The following is a 15,798-nucleotide window of genomic DNA, read 5'->3' as shown; positions in this document are numbered from 1 at the left end:
GGGATGATGTGACAACTCTAAGGATGTGAGAGATGATGAAATGAGTGTCACTTTTACTCAAGTTATCAAGTTAAAGGTGGAAAAGCCCCATAAGCTGTTTGAAATGCAAGATCAGATTTCCTGAAAGCTGGCATCGCTGGGAATAGGAATTTGAAAGTTGCATGAGTAGCATTGTTGACCTGGGAAATAAAAAGTAGCACTGAAGATACTAGAGAGAGTTCGAGAGGGATCATTCCCGCCTTGTTCTATCCCGTGGCCCTAACACAGTTATTTGTTTCCCATAGGCTTGCAACCCTAAATATTCAGACTATGAAAAAACAGGCTCTATTTGTACAAGTGAGAACATCAATGACACTTTGACCCGGTACCGATGGCTGATCAGCGCCCCCGCGGGCCCCGACGGCGTGACCAGCCCCATGAGAGAAGTGGACTTTGACACCTTTTTCACTTCGTCCAAGATGATCACTTTAGACTCCATATACTTCCAGCCTGGCTCCAGAGTGCAGTGTGCGGCTCGAGCTGTGAATGCTGACGGCGGTGAAGGCTTGGAGCTGATGAGTCCTATTGTGACCATCGGCAGAGAAGAAGGTAGTACCTGGAGGTTTTCACATCATGGTCGCTGGAATACCAAGGAATGTTATATATGTATAATTTCTAGTTATTCATTCCTCCAAATGCCCCATGTATTCTGTGATACGTTGATAATTTTAAATGATAAAGTGAAAGTGTTAGTCACTCAGTTGTGTCCGACTCTGCAACCCTATGGACTGTAGCCCACCAGGTTCCTCTGTCCATTGGACTTCCCAAGCAAAAATACTGGAGCGGGTTACCATTCCCTTCTCCAGAGGACCTTCCCAACCCAGGAATCAAACCCTGGTTTCCTGCAGTGCAGGAGGATTCTTTACCATCTGAGCCATTGCTGCTCTTAAAATGATAGGTATTTTAAAATGATAATCTATTTTCACAAAAATAGTCATTAGAAAACAAATACATACTCATTATGTATTTTTCAATCACCGCGCAAATGTCACAATTTTGCTGGAGTATGAAAAATAAGGCAGGATTCCTGCCCTCCCAGAGTTCACACTCAAGTTGAAGACAGAAACATTTTAGTCTGACCAGGGCACAGAAATGCGAAAGTCATAGTGATGAGTTCTAATCTGAATGGATCACGAAAGGTTTCATCAAAGAGGAGATGCTTAAGCTGAATCTCAAAAACAGGTGTGGGGGAGAGGCATAAGCAATGACTCACAGACGCATGAAGAACCCTAGAGTATTCTGGGAACTGCAAGCAGAGCAATAAGGCAGCATGTGAGGGAGAGGAGGGGCGATCAGATGAAGCAGATGGTACACGTGGGTTGGATCTGGGCAGGGTGGCTCATGTGAAGGTGTGAAGCCAGGGCACTCCCAGCTGGTTGTTGGATGAGCAGGAGCTTGCTGGGGCAGGAGGGGAAGGACAGTCCAAGAACAGATGTATGTACGAGTGTCTATACTTTCTTATTACAAGGGAGTTAATAAGGGAAGTACATACTGTAAGGAAACATATATAGAGAGAAAACTATATATTTTGGTCTCTTTAAGATTCTCTGATTCTAGTTTTTGTTTCTAAAATGAGTACATTTTTAGCTTTATTATAAATACTGTATATTTTATGACTAGTCAAGTATTTAATTCTAAGATAACAATCTCATTCATTTAGTTAAGCTACAGTTATTTTTTTCCTGTTGTTTCTCAATCATTTTTACTATGTCTGTTTATATTAAAATAATCTTGTGAATATGACCATGACTGATGATGAGGCAGGACTGGAGCCCAGACACAGTGGAGGTGGGAAATAGATGTGGCTGGAGACAACATTGAAAAGACAGGAAATTCACTTTATAAACTAACCCTCTACTCTGCAGAATTTTTAAACTAGAGTTTTAAAATAACTCCTTTTATAAGATTCTATTTCTAAAAATTCCATTTGTGTACAATTCTTCAGGAGTATGTTTGTTGCAGCAAGAAAGGTTACATGGACCATCTCCCACCCTTATATATTCAGGATCAATATATATTGATAAACTATGTAGTAAACATATTCTTTTATCAGTATTAAAATGTATGATTTTTAAGTTTCTTTTAAAACCAAAGTATTGTGTTGGTGCTAAAAAAATTAAACAATGACTTAAAATGAATCACCCTTAATTAATAAAACAGACATGCCTGATGCTAGGACCTGATTCTGATTTTGTTGACATTCTTATAAATACCTTTTGAACTGTAGTGTTGGAGAAGACTCTTGAGAGTCCCTTGGACTGCAAGGAGATCCAACCAGTCCATCCTAAAGGAAATCAGTCCTGAATATTCACTGGAAGGACTGATGCTAAAGCTGAAATTCCAATACTTTGGCCACCTCATTCGAAGAACTGACTCATTGGAAAAGACCCTGATGCTGGGAAAGATTGAGGGCAGAAGGAGAAGGGGACAACAGAGGATGAGATGGTTGGATAGCGTCACCGACTCTATGGATATGAGTTTGAGTAAGCTCCGGGAGTTGGTGATGGACAGGGAAGCCTGGCGTGCCGCAGTTCATGGGGTCGCAAAGAGTCGGGCACAACTGAGTAACTGAACTGACACTTACTTTTCTCCTGTTGTTTTTCAGTCATTTTTACTGTATCTGTTTATATTAAAATGATCTTGTGAATATGACCATAACCGATGATGTGCAGCACATGTTAAATCACATTGAACAATAACTATTTTTTCTCAAACTTTAGAAGGTGCTCCAAGTCTTAAGAAGTAGCCGTTAACTGTCTGCTGGAATTACTTCTCACACCGTGGTCTTTTGATTCCTCATAATATCTACTCTCAGCAATGCCTTGGTCCACAGAGAATTTTAAAGTACATAGAAAAATAATAATGCCTATTAAAAATGTATACGCTTTAGGTGTCAACCGTTATCTTCTTTTAGCATAAATGTCTTCATTGTGCCCTAGGTCTTTGCCAGCCCCGAGTGCCAGGGATAGTGGGAGCAGAGCCCTTCTCAGCTAAACTGCGCTACACGGGCCCTGAGGACCCAGAGTACACGAACCTCATCAAGCTCACCGTCACAATGCCCCACATAGACGGTAGGTGACTTGGGTAAGCAAAGCCATGGAGATAGTTTGGGCTTCTCTTTACCTGGTTTATTTTACTGAATATAGACAGAGCTCATTTCATTGCACTTCACAGATACTGTGGTTTTTACAAGTTGAAGCTGGGTGCCAACCCTGCTTCCAGCTATCTGTTGGCACCATTTTTCCCAACAGCATCTGCTTCACATCTCTGTGCCACATTTTGGTAATTCTCTCAATATTTCAAACCCTCCGCCAGCAAAAAGATTTTGATTCACTGAAGGCTTGGGTGATGGTTAGCATTTTTCAACAATAAAATATTTTTCAGTGAAGGTGGGTACATTGTGTTTTAGACATGACGCTATTACACATTTTACAGTATAGTTGCACTGGGAAACAAAAAAAATTCATGGTATTCACTTCATTTTGATATTCACTTTATTGCAGTGATCTAGAACCAAACCTGCAGTATCTCTGAGGTCTGCCTGTTTTCTGAATAACCAAGCGTACAATAAATGCTCAGTTTACAACTTAAGTTTCAAGTCTTGCTTCTTTTGAGTGTTTTTTGCTATCTGTCTGCCCAGTTTTATGTTTTCTGACAATTTCAGCATTTAAAATTAGGTAAATGTCATACATGCCACAACACAATGAAACAAAGCTTTGGTTGATGTGCTATCTTTTATGAAATGGCAGAGTGTGCCTTCAAAACTCTTAAACTTGGACTTACATTAAAGCACATGGTACCTCAATCCCTGCCTTCAACATCTAATTGCATTTTCATAGCAAGAATCTCATAAATCCCTGCCAATATTTATTGCAACAACTAAGACATTTCTTAGGCATTAAAAATGCCCCTAACAATGTTAAATTTTGTGTTCATTTTCTCTGGATAGGGAAGTGTGGCCAGAATTTCTGAGTCAGTAACTTTATCCACACTTTAGGAACATTTCCCCATGTACAGAAGACATTTTTACATTCTATTCCTCTTAATTCACTTTATATCTGAAATATATAAGCATTAATTCTATTACTTGGTACGTTATAGTTTAAGTAGTTAATGGAGAGGAAGCATTAAGCAATATTAGGAACTAAAATATGTATGTATGTGTATATATATATATATATATATATATATATATATATATATATATGAGAGAAGGAAATGACAACTCACTCCAGTATTCTTGCCTGGGAAATCCCATGGACAGAGGAGCCTGGTGGGCTACAGTCCATGGCATTGAAAAGGAGTCAGACACGACTTAGAGACTTAACAACAAATATATACATATGTATATGTATAAGGTAGAATTTATATATAAGGCAGAATTTACCTACCTCATAAAAAAGGACATCATTTTGCTTTGTCTGCTTATTGCATAGCCAAATTTGTGCTATATGGACAGGAATCTGCCCCTCCTTATTTCATAGTGTAATGTTGGGTCCATGTTTGACCACCCTACCTTTAGACCCATGTGAGCTCTCACCACGTGAGAGGTGTGACTCAGATATGCAGACAGTGGAGGAGACCATCAGGGAAGGGCAGACCTATATGAGTCCTTCCTAATAGAAAGACTGGTCCCTCATGCATCTCCTAGAGCTTGACTTAGCATTTTCTAAGACAGTCAATGCTCATAGCTCTGCAGAAGCTGATCAGTTCTTTCGTGGGGCCAGCATTTTGCTCTGGGAGAATCTAAGAAGGAGAGGTAGAAAAGATCCCAGGAGGAAACCTCTTTCATAGCCCTTTTTGCTGCATTGCTTACCCCAAGGTTCAACAAACTAGGTCCCATGGGCTGAATCTAACCTGCTGCCTGTTTTTGTGTGGTCTGCAAGCTGAGAATGCTTTTTACATTTTTAAATGTTTAGAAGAAACCAAAAGAAGAATATTTCATGATACATGAAAATTATTTAAAATTATAATCCCTAATAAAGTCTTCTTGCACACAGTTATGTGAATTCCTTTACAAACCATCTATGGCAACCTTGGCTCTGAAATGGCAGCTGTAAACAGTTGCAGCAGATCCTTGTGGCTCACAAATCCTAAAATATTTGCAATTTGGGTCTTTATAGAAGTTGGCTAATTCTTATCCAATACTGTACGTTGAGAGTTTTCAAAATTTTTGGTCTTAGGGCACACTCAAAATTATTTATGGCCACAAAGACCTTTCATTTTTGTGAGTTATAGCCTTAAATATTAACTGGATTTAACATTACAGTTGAAGAATTGTTAAATATTTATTCATTAATGTTAAAAATAACAAGAAATCCATTACATGTCAACATGAAAAATATACTTTTAAGAAAAAGAACTATACTTTATAAAGCAAAACAAAAAAATGGCATTGTTTCACGTTTTTAAAAATATCTTTAGTGTCTGGCTTAATAAAAGACAGCTGGATTCCTATATCTACTTCTACATTCAGTCTATTACAATATATGATTTAGTTTAGACTGGAAAAATCCATTGTACACTACTGAGAAAATAAGCATGGAAAAGTCAAATAATACCTTAGAGTTATGAAAAGAGCATTAGTGCTGCAGATTTCCTGAAAAATTCTCAAGATCCTCAGGGGTCCTAAATACCACTTTAATAATCACTGAAAAAGAAAGTGAAAGTGTTAGTCGCTCAGTGGTGTCTGACTCTTTGCAACCCCATGGACTGTATTCCACCAGGCTCCTCTGTCCTTGAGATTTTCTAAGCGAGAATACTGGAATGAGTTGCCATTCCCTTCTCCAGGGGATCTTCCCAACCCAGGAATCTAACCCTGGTTTCCTGCATTGCAGGTGATTCTTTACCATCTGAGCCATCACTGCTCACTTACCTTTTCAAGAGATAAAGAGATTATAAAGCAAGTGTTCAAAGCCCTTTGCTGTTGGTGAAAATGGTAACAGTGATTATCACAATTCCTTGTAGGCATGCTCCCTGTAATCTCTACCAAAGAGCTTTCCAACTTTGAGCTCACACTCAGCCCTGATGGCACCCGTGTTGGAAACCACAAGTGCTCCAACCTCTTGGATTACACCGAAGTAAAGACCCACCACGGTTTCTTGACTGATGCTACCAAAAATCCAGAAATAATTGGAGAGACATATCCTTACCAGTACAGCTCATCTATCAGGGGTTCCAATACCTTACGCTTCTACCGAAACCTGAATCTGGAGGCCTGCTTATGGAAGTTTGTTAGCTACTACGATATGTCCGAGCTGCTCACTGACTGTGGAGGGACCATTGGAACCGATGGACAGGTATGGACGTTTAACATCTGAGCTTTGGTCACTGGACAAACTGGTTGGACAGAAGTCCCAGCTTCTGTTTTCCATCTTGGTGATGTAGGTTATCAGGCACAAGAAAGAGTACGTGATTGGCATGAGTGCTATATAAATCCATGTCTGTTTCTAGAAATCTATGTCTTTTTTTAAGCAATGGGTCAGTGGCATTATCTTTGGATTGAAAGGACACCACATAACTATGCTGTAAGCTCCAAATCTACTCTGATATTATAAAACTGCAAATACTAATTTCTCTTCGAAGTATACATTTGCATTTTTTGTGTTGTGTTCCAGATGCCTGGGATGTATCATGAACCATCTAAAATAAGGATTTAGTCCTCAGAGTCAGTCCAGTTTCTCTCCCTCTTTACTTTCTTCTTTATCTACCTTCTATCTTTCTCTCCTTCTATCTCCATTTTGCCTCCTTTATCTTTCTAATTTTCTCCCCTTTTTTCCATGTCTGGTTCATCACTAACATAGTCAAAAGTATTTTCATTTAAAGCTTACTGTTATTTCTACTCTACAATTACTTATTCCTCTTCATACTACACAGGCAGACATTTACACATAAAAATACACACACATACACACAGTCCACCTCCCACCCCCACCACCATCAGCAGCAAAGTTGTTGTTAAAATGGTGGTGAAGCAACATCTTCATTAGCAGTTATAATAGAGAATCTAAAATATATAGGGTGTAGCTTAGATTTGAATTAAGTATTTGAATTAAAACTAATGTTCCATCCTACCTGGCTGAACAAAGAGTTTATATAAGTAGGCTTATACATTAAACTAGGGCTTCCTAGGTGGCGCTAGTGGTAAAGACCCTGCCTGCTAATGCAGTAGACTTAAGAGATGCGGGTTCAATCTCTGGGTCAGGAAGATCAACCCACTTCAGTATTCTTGCCTGAAGAATCCCATGGACAGAGGAGCCTGGCAGGCTTAGCACACATGCATGCATCAAAGTGTCAAATGGTATCCAGAATATATCTTGTCTTTCAAAATTTAACCATGAGTCTATATTTCTTTCTGTGCTATATTCCTGTGATGTTAAAATATAAGGCACCTAATAGCCAGGGAAACATAGATCATAACTGTGGGTTTACTGCCAGAGCAAAGCTGTAAACCTTGACCAGTTCTGCTGGTGTTGATGTCGAATAGCCATGTATCTTATGCCTGGGATCTATTGGACTCCAAGGATGTGAGACTTTATCTCTACGTCCTCTAAAAGCAACAAATATCCAGAAACTTGCTTGAATTACTAAAAATCCCAAGTAAGAACACCAACAGGAAGACAGTATAGAATGGTGTAAAGAGCCTGCATATTGGAATTTAGCAAATGCAGACCTAAAGTTGGCTCTGACATTTTCTAGCTCCGTCTTCTTGGGCAGGTTACTTAAACCCTCAGAAGTGTTACCTCTTCAAGTTCCTGTTTGCCATCTGGAAGAAACATGAAAGAAACAAAGTCCTATCCCCAGAATAAAGGCACGTTAACACAGCTACATCAGCCTTTTCCTTTAGGGGACAAATATCTCCATTCTTTTGATTGTTCCTCACAGAGCCTGTTTTCGATCCATTATTAAATCATTCCTGTATTCTGTCTGGATGCTCTTCCCTCAGGATCTTGCTAGAGACATGGCTCTACTGGCATAAACACAATGGGACATAGTAATAGGATTCCACTGTTGTTCTGGTTCTTGTTTGTTAAAAAGCTCTTCATACCATGGAGCTGCGCTGTTGGTCTTATCTAATCGATGGTTACTTTTTAGTCTCAAGAATGTTTTCTATCTTCTCTGCAAAATGGCAGTACTTTTCTGTCTTTTATGCATACGATCCAGACAGGCTTCCCTGCTGAAAAGCCCGTGCTTACCCTGTGTTCAGTCACTCAGTCGTGCCCGACTCTTTGGGACGCCATGGGCTGTAGCCCACCAGGCTCCTCTGTTCATGGGATTTTCCCAGCAAGAATACCGGGTTGTCATTTCGTACTCCAGGGGATCTTCCTAAGCCATGGATCGAACCTGCATCTCCTGCATTGTAGGCGGATTCTTTACCAACTGAGCCACCAGGGAAGACAATAATAGGATAGCTAACATCTGTTTAATGTTTACTATATACCTGTCCTCATGTCTAAGTACTTTACATATTTCCACTAAATCTGCCCTCACAACAACACTATGAGACAAATACGAATTTTTTTCCCTTTTTGGAGATGCTGAAGCAAAGAGAATTCAAGAAACTCATCCCAATTCAATTCATTTCTAAGCCTGTGCTCTTAACCACATCATGATACTTATTTGGACATTTAATTGAGTGAATTAAGTGTCATTTAGTTGGGTGAATGTGAGGAATGGTTATGGTCACAGATGAAATTGCAAGAAAGACAAATAAACTTTGTTCTCTGTTCCTGATACAAGAACAGAAATAACCCCAGGTCTGTTTGTCCTCTGCCAATTCCACATCTCCCTGGCCAAGCAGCAAATAGGTGTGCCTTTCTCTTCTAGTCCTTTTCTAGACTTGCCAACTTAGATCAAGGTAATCACTATGCAAACAAATTTTACTAAGTGGTAATTGCTTCTGCCAGGAACAACATGATGAAGGACCGATTTTTATCTTGAATGTTCTTAGTAGCAAAAGCTACTGCCTTGAAATATTGCCAGGTCTCTGCATTTTTCTCTGTGATTAAAAAGCTGTTTGTAACACACTCTTAAAGGTTTCTGGCTTGTATAACCTCCCAGCTTCAAATTATTTAACTTACAAGACAGAGTTGCCAAACTGAAGGGATCGCATGAAATATCCAAGATAGTTATCTGTTAACAGCGAATGAAGTTTTATTAAGTTTTATTCAGTTTGACTACAACTAGTTTTAGCTAATATTAAGACTGGTTCTGCTTTTTCTATCCTATTCATTGTGGCTCAGTAGTGAAAAATCCACCTGCAATGCAGGAGATGTGGGTTCAGTCTCTGGGTCAGGAAGATCCCCTGGAGTAAGAAATAGCAACCCACACCAGTATTCTTGCCTGAAAAATCCAATGGACAGAGGAGCATAGCAGGCTACAATGCAAAGGGTTGCAAAAAGTCAGACACAGCTGAGCACACACACACATAAGACTGGTTCTGCTTTCTCTATCTAATTTATTGCCCACTTATTCATTAAAGAAATATTCAGTAAGCACCTACTCTGTGCCAGGGTCTGTATGGGTACCCAGTGAGGACATCAGACACAGACTTTAAACTCCCTCCAAGTCGAGTTACAGGAGTTAAATACTCACTCTTATAAAAGTTAACAATTTACTTTCCAACAAAAAGAAATTTGGGATTTCTCTAATGATAGTCAATGCTAAAATCCCTCTTAATAGTTAGTTGCTGAAATGTAAAAGCAGATGCAGCAAGAAGAGAAAATTAGAGATAAATTGAAAATTATTCTGCTCCGTCGCTGTATATGACCTGTTTTAGGAAGAAACTTTTAAATTGTTTGGGTACACAATGAAAAACACTAGTGATGCAAAATAGTTATTAAAGTTGAACTCAATTTTTAAACTGTTGGATTCTTTTGGAGACTTTCTCTTGTAAACAACTTCTCTTAAGACTGAAAGATCTCAGTTCTTTCCACCTTTCACAGCCTGGTCAGCAATATTGAAAGGTCAGAGGTTTAACTCTCACCTTATTAGCAACAGATAACATTGTTCAAGGAAAATGAACGAGTTGCAGAACTTCAACCTCAATCACATGAAATGGCAGTTTACTCATGAAAAGACATAATATGATTCTGGAAAAGTGTGCATGTTTTTTCTTAGTTGTTTTGATTAGTGGAATAATTTTCCTTTAAAAAAAAAAACAACTATGTGTTTGATTTAGAAACATACACCTCTGTGGCTAGAGTCTACTTTAGAAGTCATCTCTTTCCATCCCATTATTTTCCACTTAGCACACCAATTTACTCTTTAAACATGTAAGCCACTCTAAATCATTTTGCGAGAAATAGCAAGAAGAATCCAAAATGTATAACTTTCATGAAGTACATTGCTTCCTATGTTGTCAAGTTTGTCAATATTTTTAGTGATGTAGGTTTTTTTGGTTAGTGAAAGTGATGATAGTACTATGGAAAGCTGGGAAACTAAAAGTTCACAAAAGAATTCACTCCTTATTCCACAATCACTGTACACAGACATATTTTCTAGTCTCTTTTCAATATGTATATGCATTTTTAATAGTAACAGCATATTATTTATACTCTTTGGTTATAGCTTTTTAATTTAACATATTATAATCCTTTTCACCCTTGACAAGGAAAATTCATCACATACATGATTTTTTCTATGTTTTAAAATTTTATTTATTTATTTTTATTTATTTATTGGTTGTTCTGGGTCTTTGTTGCTGTGCAGGCTCTTCTCTAGTTGCAGCGAGCAGGGATACTCTCCTGTTGCGGAGCACAGTCTCTAGAGCATGCAGGCTTCGGTAGTTGTGGCACATTGGCTTAGTAGCTCCACAGCATGTGGGATCTTTCTGGACCAGGGATCGAACTCGTGTCTCCTTCATTGGCAGGCAGATTCTTTACCACTGAGTCCCCGGGGAAGCCCTTATATTTATTTTATTTTTGGCCGCACTGGGTCTTCATTGCTGCGCACAGGCTTTCTCTTGTTGCGGCAAATGGGGGCTACTCTCTAGTTGCAATCTGTGGGCTTCTCATTGCAGTGGCTTCTGTTGTTGCAGAGCACAGGCTCTAGGGTGCACAGGCTCAGTAGCTGCGGTGCATGGGCTTAGCTGCCCTGTGGCATGTGGAATCTTCTGAACCAGAAATGGAACCCATGTCACCTGCACTGGCAGGCTGATTCTTAACTACCAGATCACCAAGGGAGTCCTTCATAAACATGATTTTTGGTTACTACTTGATCTTTCATATTAAAAAGCAGAGACATTACTTTGTCAACAAAGGTCTGTCTAGTCAAGGCTATGGTTTTTCCAGTGGTCACGTATGGATGTGAGAGTTGGACTATAAAGAAAGCTGAGCGCTGAAGAATTGATGCTCTTGAACTGTGGTGTTGGAGAAGACTCTTGAGAGTCCCTTGGACTGCAAGGAGATCCAACCAGTCCATCCTAAAGGAGACCGGTCCTGGGTGTTCATTGGAAGGACTGATGTTGAAGCTGAAACTCCAATACTTTGGCCACCTGATGGGAAGAGCTGACTCATTGGAAAAGACCCTGATGCTGGGAAAGATTGAGGGCAGGAGGAGAAGGGACGACAGAGGATGAGATGGTTGGATGGCATCACCGACTCGATGGACATGGGTTTGGGTGGACTCAGGGAGTTGGTGATGGACAGGGAGGCCTGGCGTGCTGCGATTCATGGGGTTGCAAAGAGTCGGACATGACTGAGCGACTGAACTGAACTGAACTTGATCTTTCACCTTGTTGGTGTGCCATCATAATTATCTAACCATTCTTCTATTATTGGTCATTTAGATTATTTCAAATTCTACTATTGTAATGTCCTATAGAATTGTCCTTACTTCTAAAGAGTTTGTGGACTAGTATCGACTCCCCGTTATTTCAAGGTCCCTCATTCATCTCTGATACCACAGTTGTTCAGAAAGGCGTCTAATGGGACAGATGCCAAGGTCTCCGTCCAAGTGTTCCTGGATGTGTAGACTGCTATTACTCAAGAGACCTTGGCTAAGAGTTCTAACTTGTTCAAACAATGTCCTTTGCTGAGTAGCTAAGTACACACTTTATTGAGACCTCAAGCTATTGAAATCTATGAGCTGTCCTTACACATTCACACACACCACCGTCTTGATGATGTAGACATGTGTCTGTCAACAAAAGCAGCAACAGAAAGAAATCTCAACTAGTGGGAAATCCTCAAATAAGATTCTAACAACTCTGGCTCAGTTTTCTTTGACGTAAGCACAAGTCACATATCCCACATAGAATATCATGACTATGGATACATGACTATCAAATATTTTTAAATGATTGTTGTTTTCAACGTGTGTTCTAATTAAAAGACCTCAGGTAGAAGAGTCTAATCTGTGCTATCCAATATGGCAGTCATTACCCATGTATAGCCACTGAGCATTCAGAATGGGGTTAGTCCAAAATGGAATGTGCTGTGCATGTAAAATTCATACCAGGTTTCAAAGACTTGGTGCAAAAAAATAATAATAATGTAAAATATTACATTAAAATTATTTTTATTGATGGAATATTAAAATGTAGTATGTTTGATGTATTGGATTAAGAAAATTAACTGCTCATTCACATGACATTTAGAAGTTAAACGAATGCATTGCATTCTTCATGTTTGTAGGAATGAACAGGTTAATGACCTGGATGATCTACCTAGTTCTATTTAGGTTCCAGTTCCTTTAGACAGAGATTCTAAGCAGAGAAGAAGATACAATAAGATGCTGATTCCACATCCAGAAACAATTAAACTCTAGTTTACCAGTGAAATCAAATGAAGTCAAGTAAGAAATAGTATGGGAGTTGTACACCAAGTAACTTGTCCCTAGGGCATCAATGTTAGTTTTCTCCAAAATAGCACACTCAGTAACATTTGATGGATAGTATGTAATGTAGGCAAAATTATTCTTTTAGTTTAGTTGGGAATCCATGTCTGCAGCCTATTTTTTAATGAGTGTTTATTAAAATCACAGGATGAAACAGTCATTTTAATTACTGGTGGCATATGGATTAGCAGTCACTCTCCATTACACTGTCAGAGTGTTAAAACTGCACTTCAAGATCAATTTCTCAATGACTGCAAGAATAGCAAGTCTTAGAAAATGCTATCTTAAAGGACCTCAATGCAAAGCCCCTCTTCTGCTGGCTACGTTAGTAGATAACGGGGAATGTTAGCTACTACACAGCTGAGAATCAAATAATGGGCTTGGTGGATGGTTTTCTTTTATTTATTTATTTTTGGCTGTGCTTGGTCTTCGTTCCTGGGCGGGCTTTCTTTAGTTGCAATGCAAGGGCTTCTCATTGAGCTGGCTTTTCTTGTTGTAGAGCACAGACTCTAGGGCACAGACTCCATAGTTGTGGTGCATGGGCTTAGTTACTCCACAGCATGTGGGATCTTTCCGGATCAGGGATCGAGCATGTGTCCCCTGCATTGACAGGTGGATTCTTTACCATGAAGGAAGCCCCAGGTGGTTTTCTTTTGATATATTTTTGTTGGTGATTCAGGTGGTCATTTTGTGATTTGAGGAGTTTAATTTTAACTCATGACAACATGGTAAATTAGAGTTTATCATGTTTTTAATTATTCAATAACTCACATGTGTGATTCTTGTTGCCAGCTCAGGGTAGAAGGAGGAATAGATGTGTCAGAAAACCTGACTCAAACTTGTGAGCAGTATGAACTGACCTAAGCCCATTTCCTCATGTATAAGAAGAAGATCGTTGTCTTTGCCCTGCTATTCTTCAGGGCTATTCTGAGAATTAAGGATGATAACCTTTGTTCAGTTCATTAGGTGATCATAAGACAACGCTCAGCTTTGTTTGGAATATAATAAAGTGTGAAAGAGTAGAATAAGCATGGGCCAAAGACTGGTTTCTGTTACTGGCAGGGCCACTCCGGGAGGAAGCGGGAAATTTCTGTTGGGAAATCTGCTTTATTTCTTTCAGTCTTAACTTTCCTGTCTCCCTCCTTCACCTCTCTATCCATTCATTCAGTCATCCACACATACCTATAAATACAATTATGAGAGAGAATAAAAATATTGAGTAGCTTTATTTGTGAACCCAACACAATGTCAGTGGTAGGTGCTCAGTACATAATTATTTATCCTCCATGACCCCGATCCAAAATTAAGTGAGGGGACAGTAGTGTTGTAAATGCTGTCATTTCTTTTCCTCGATGATTAATTCAAAATCTTCAGATAAGTGAAAGGAGAAAATGGCTTGTACAAAATTAAGTGTATTTAATTAACCCCGGATGGTGTTGACAGATATAATTTTATTGTTTTAGGTCCTTAACCTAGTGCAGTCCTACGTGACTCTTCGAGTCCCTCTGTATGTCTCCTACGTGTTCCACTCCCCCGTTGGGGTCGGAGGCTGGCAGCATTTTGACTTGAAGTCGGAACTACGTCTGACATTCGTGTATGACACTGCCATCTTGTGGACCGATGGAATTGGCAGCCCCCCAGAAGCTGAACTCCAAGGTGAGTTAACAGAGACTTGGAAAATTAAAAATTTTCTTACCTATATGAATGACGTAAGTGACATTTTGACTGCAGCTAAAAATAAGAGAAGCAACTTTCAATAATTTTATTGTTATAGTTCATACTTTAAAATAATTTCATTTTATCATGGAAAAATCTATCTTAACTAAATTATATCAATGCCCCAAAATTTTGCATTTGTGACGGTTAAATATAATGTCCATTTAAGGTGATTAATCGCTCATGCGTTACTCAACACAATCTATCTCTCCCTCTAGATTTTAGATAAATGGATGGAGGATGTTCCAATTGAAAGAAAGGAATGAATTCAGAGAAAAAGTTCCACATTTTTGTTTCTGAAAGTTTGGAGAGGCATTTTAAAGCCTAGTGTAAATTGTGTCCCGGATTCTATTTCTGGGTTTACAGCTAACTAGCTGTGTGATCTCAAACATATTGCTTAATCTCTGGCACTCAACTTCTTATGAAAGATAGACTAGACTTCTAATATTCTTTCAGTTTAAAAATCCTATTATTTTGTAATACTTAAGCTGAATGCCTTGGAAGAGTGGTGGTGTGAGCCACTAACTGTTGGGCCCCAAAATCATTTGCCCCAAATAATAACTTAGTTTCAATCTCGGTGTCAGAATCATAATTCAAAGTCCATAAGCATAAAGTGAATTACTCCATTAGTAGAATTAATGCTGTTTCTTTTCAGACACATATTGCTGTTCTGGTTTCTTGCATGTCTGACCATTATTACCTTTTATGAGCCAGAGAGAAAATACTGTTGATATTTTCTCAAAAATCTCAAAATCTATCATCTTAAACAGATTAAGATTACCTTAAAGCTATGTGAAAGGTAATATGATCACCCTGAATAAACCTTTAGATTACTGCAAATGTTTTAATCCCATATCTTGCCTTAGAAATGTATATTTAAGTGAATCTTACTGCAGATTCATCTCTCAGTTCTCAGCTTCCACATAAGAATCTCATGTTTCCATCTTATACCTGGAGCCAACTTTGATCAACTTGCTAAATTTCTTAGGAAGGCTTTGGAGTTTTCATTAAGCCTATAACATTTGGAATTATTCTGAAGAACAAAAACCTTTTTCCACTTACATGTGCAGATCTTCAAAGTTTGACCAGTTCATTCTGTCTCTCAATTTGCAGTTTAATTTATGTAGACTAAAGCTTTCAAAAATACCCGGGCTTATTGTCGTCAATCTGTATATTTCATATGGACCTCACTTGCATGACCCAATT

General features: G+C 38.8%; 1 protein-coding gene across 1 annotated transcript in view; it reads left to right on the top strand.

Moving 5' to 3' along the window:
• FREM2 (FRAS1 related extracellular matrix 2) overlaps positions 1-15,798 on the top strand; it is a 159,164-nt gene that overhangs the window by 129,208 nt on the left and 14,158 nt on the right. The window contains exons 14-17 of the mRNA XM_081547767.1: positions 285-588; positions 2,979-3,110; positions 6,007-6,338; positions 14,340-14,532. Of these exons, the coding sequence (XP_081403893.1) occupies positions 285-588; positions 2,979-3,110; positions 6,007-6,338; positions 14,340-14,532 (961 nt within the window). The remainder of the gene's footprint in view (positions 1-284; positions 589-2,978; positions 3,111-6,006; positions 6,339-14,339; positions 14,533-15,798) is intronic.

Source organism: Giraffa tippelskirchi, chromosome 12 (assembly GCF_054371585.1).
Source record: "Giraffa tippelskirchi isolate mGirTip1 chromosome 12, T2T-mGirTip1v1.2.pri, whole genome shotgun sequence".
NCBI classification, from domain to species: Eukaryota; Metazoa; Chordata; class Mammalia; order Artiodactyla; family Giraffidae; genus Giraffa; species Giraffa tippelskirchi.
Note: the sequence above shows the minus strand (reverse complement) of the source record. Positions and strands in the feature narration are given on the sequence as shown.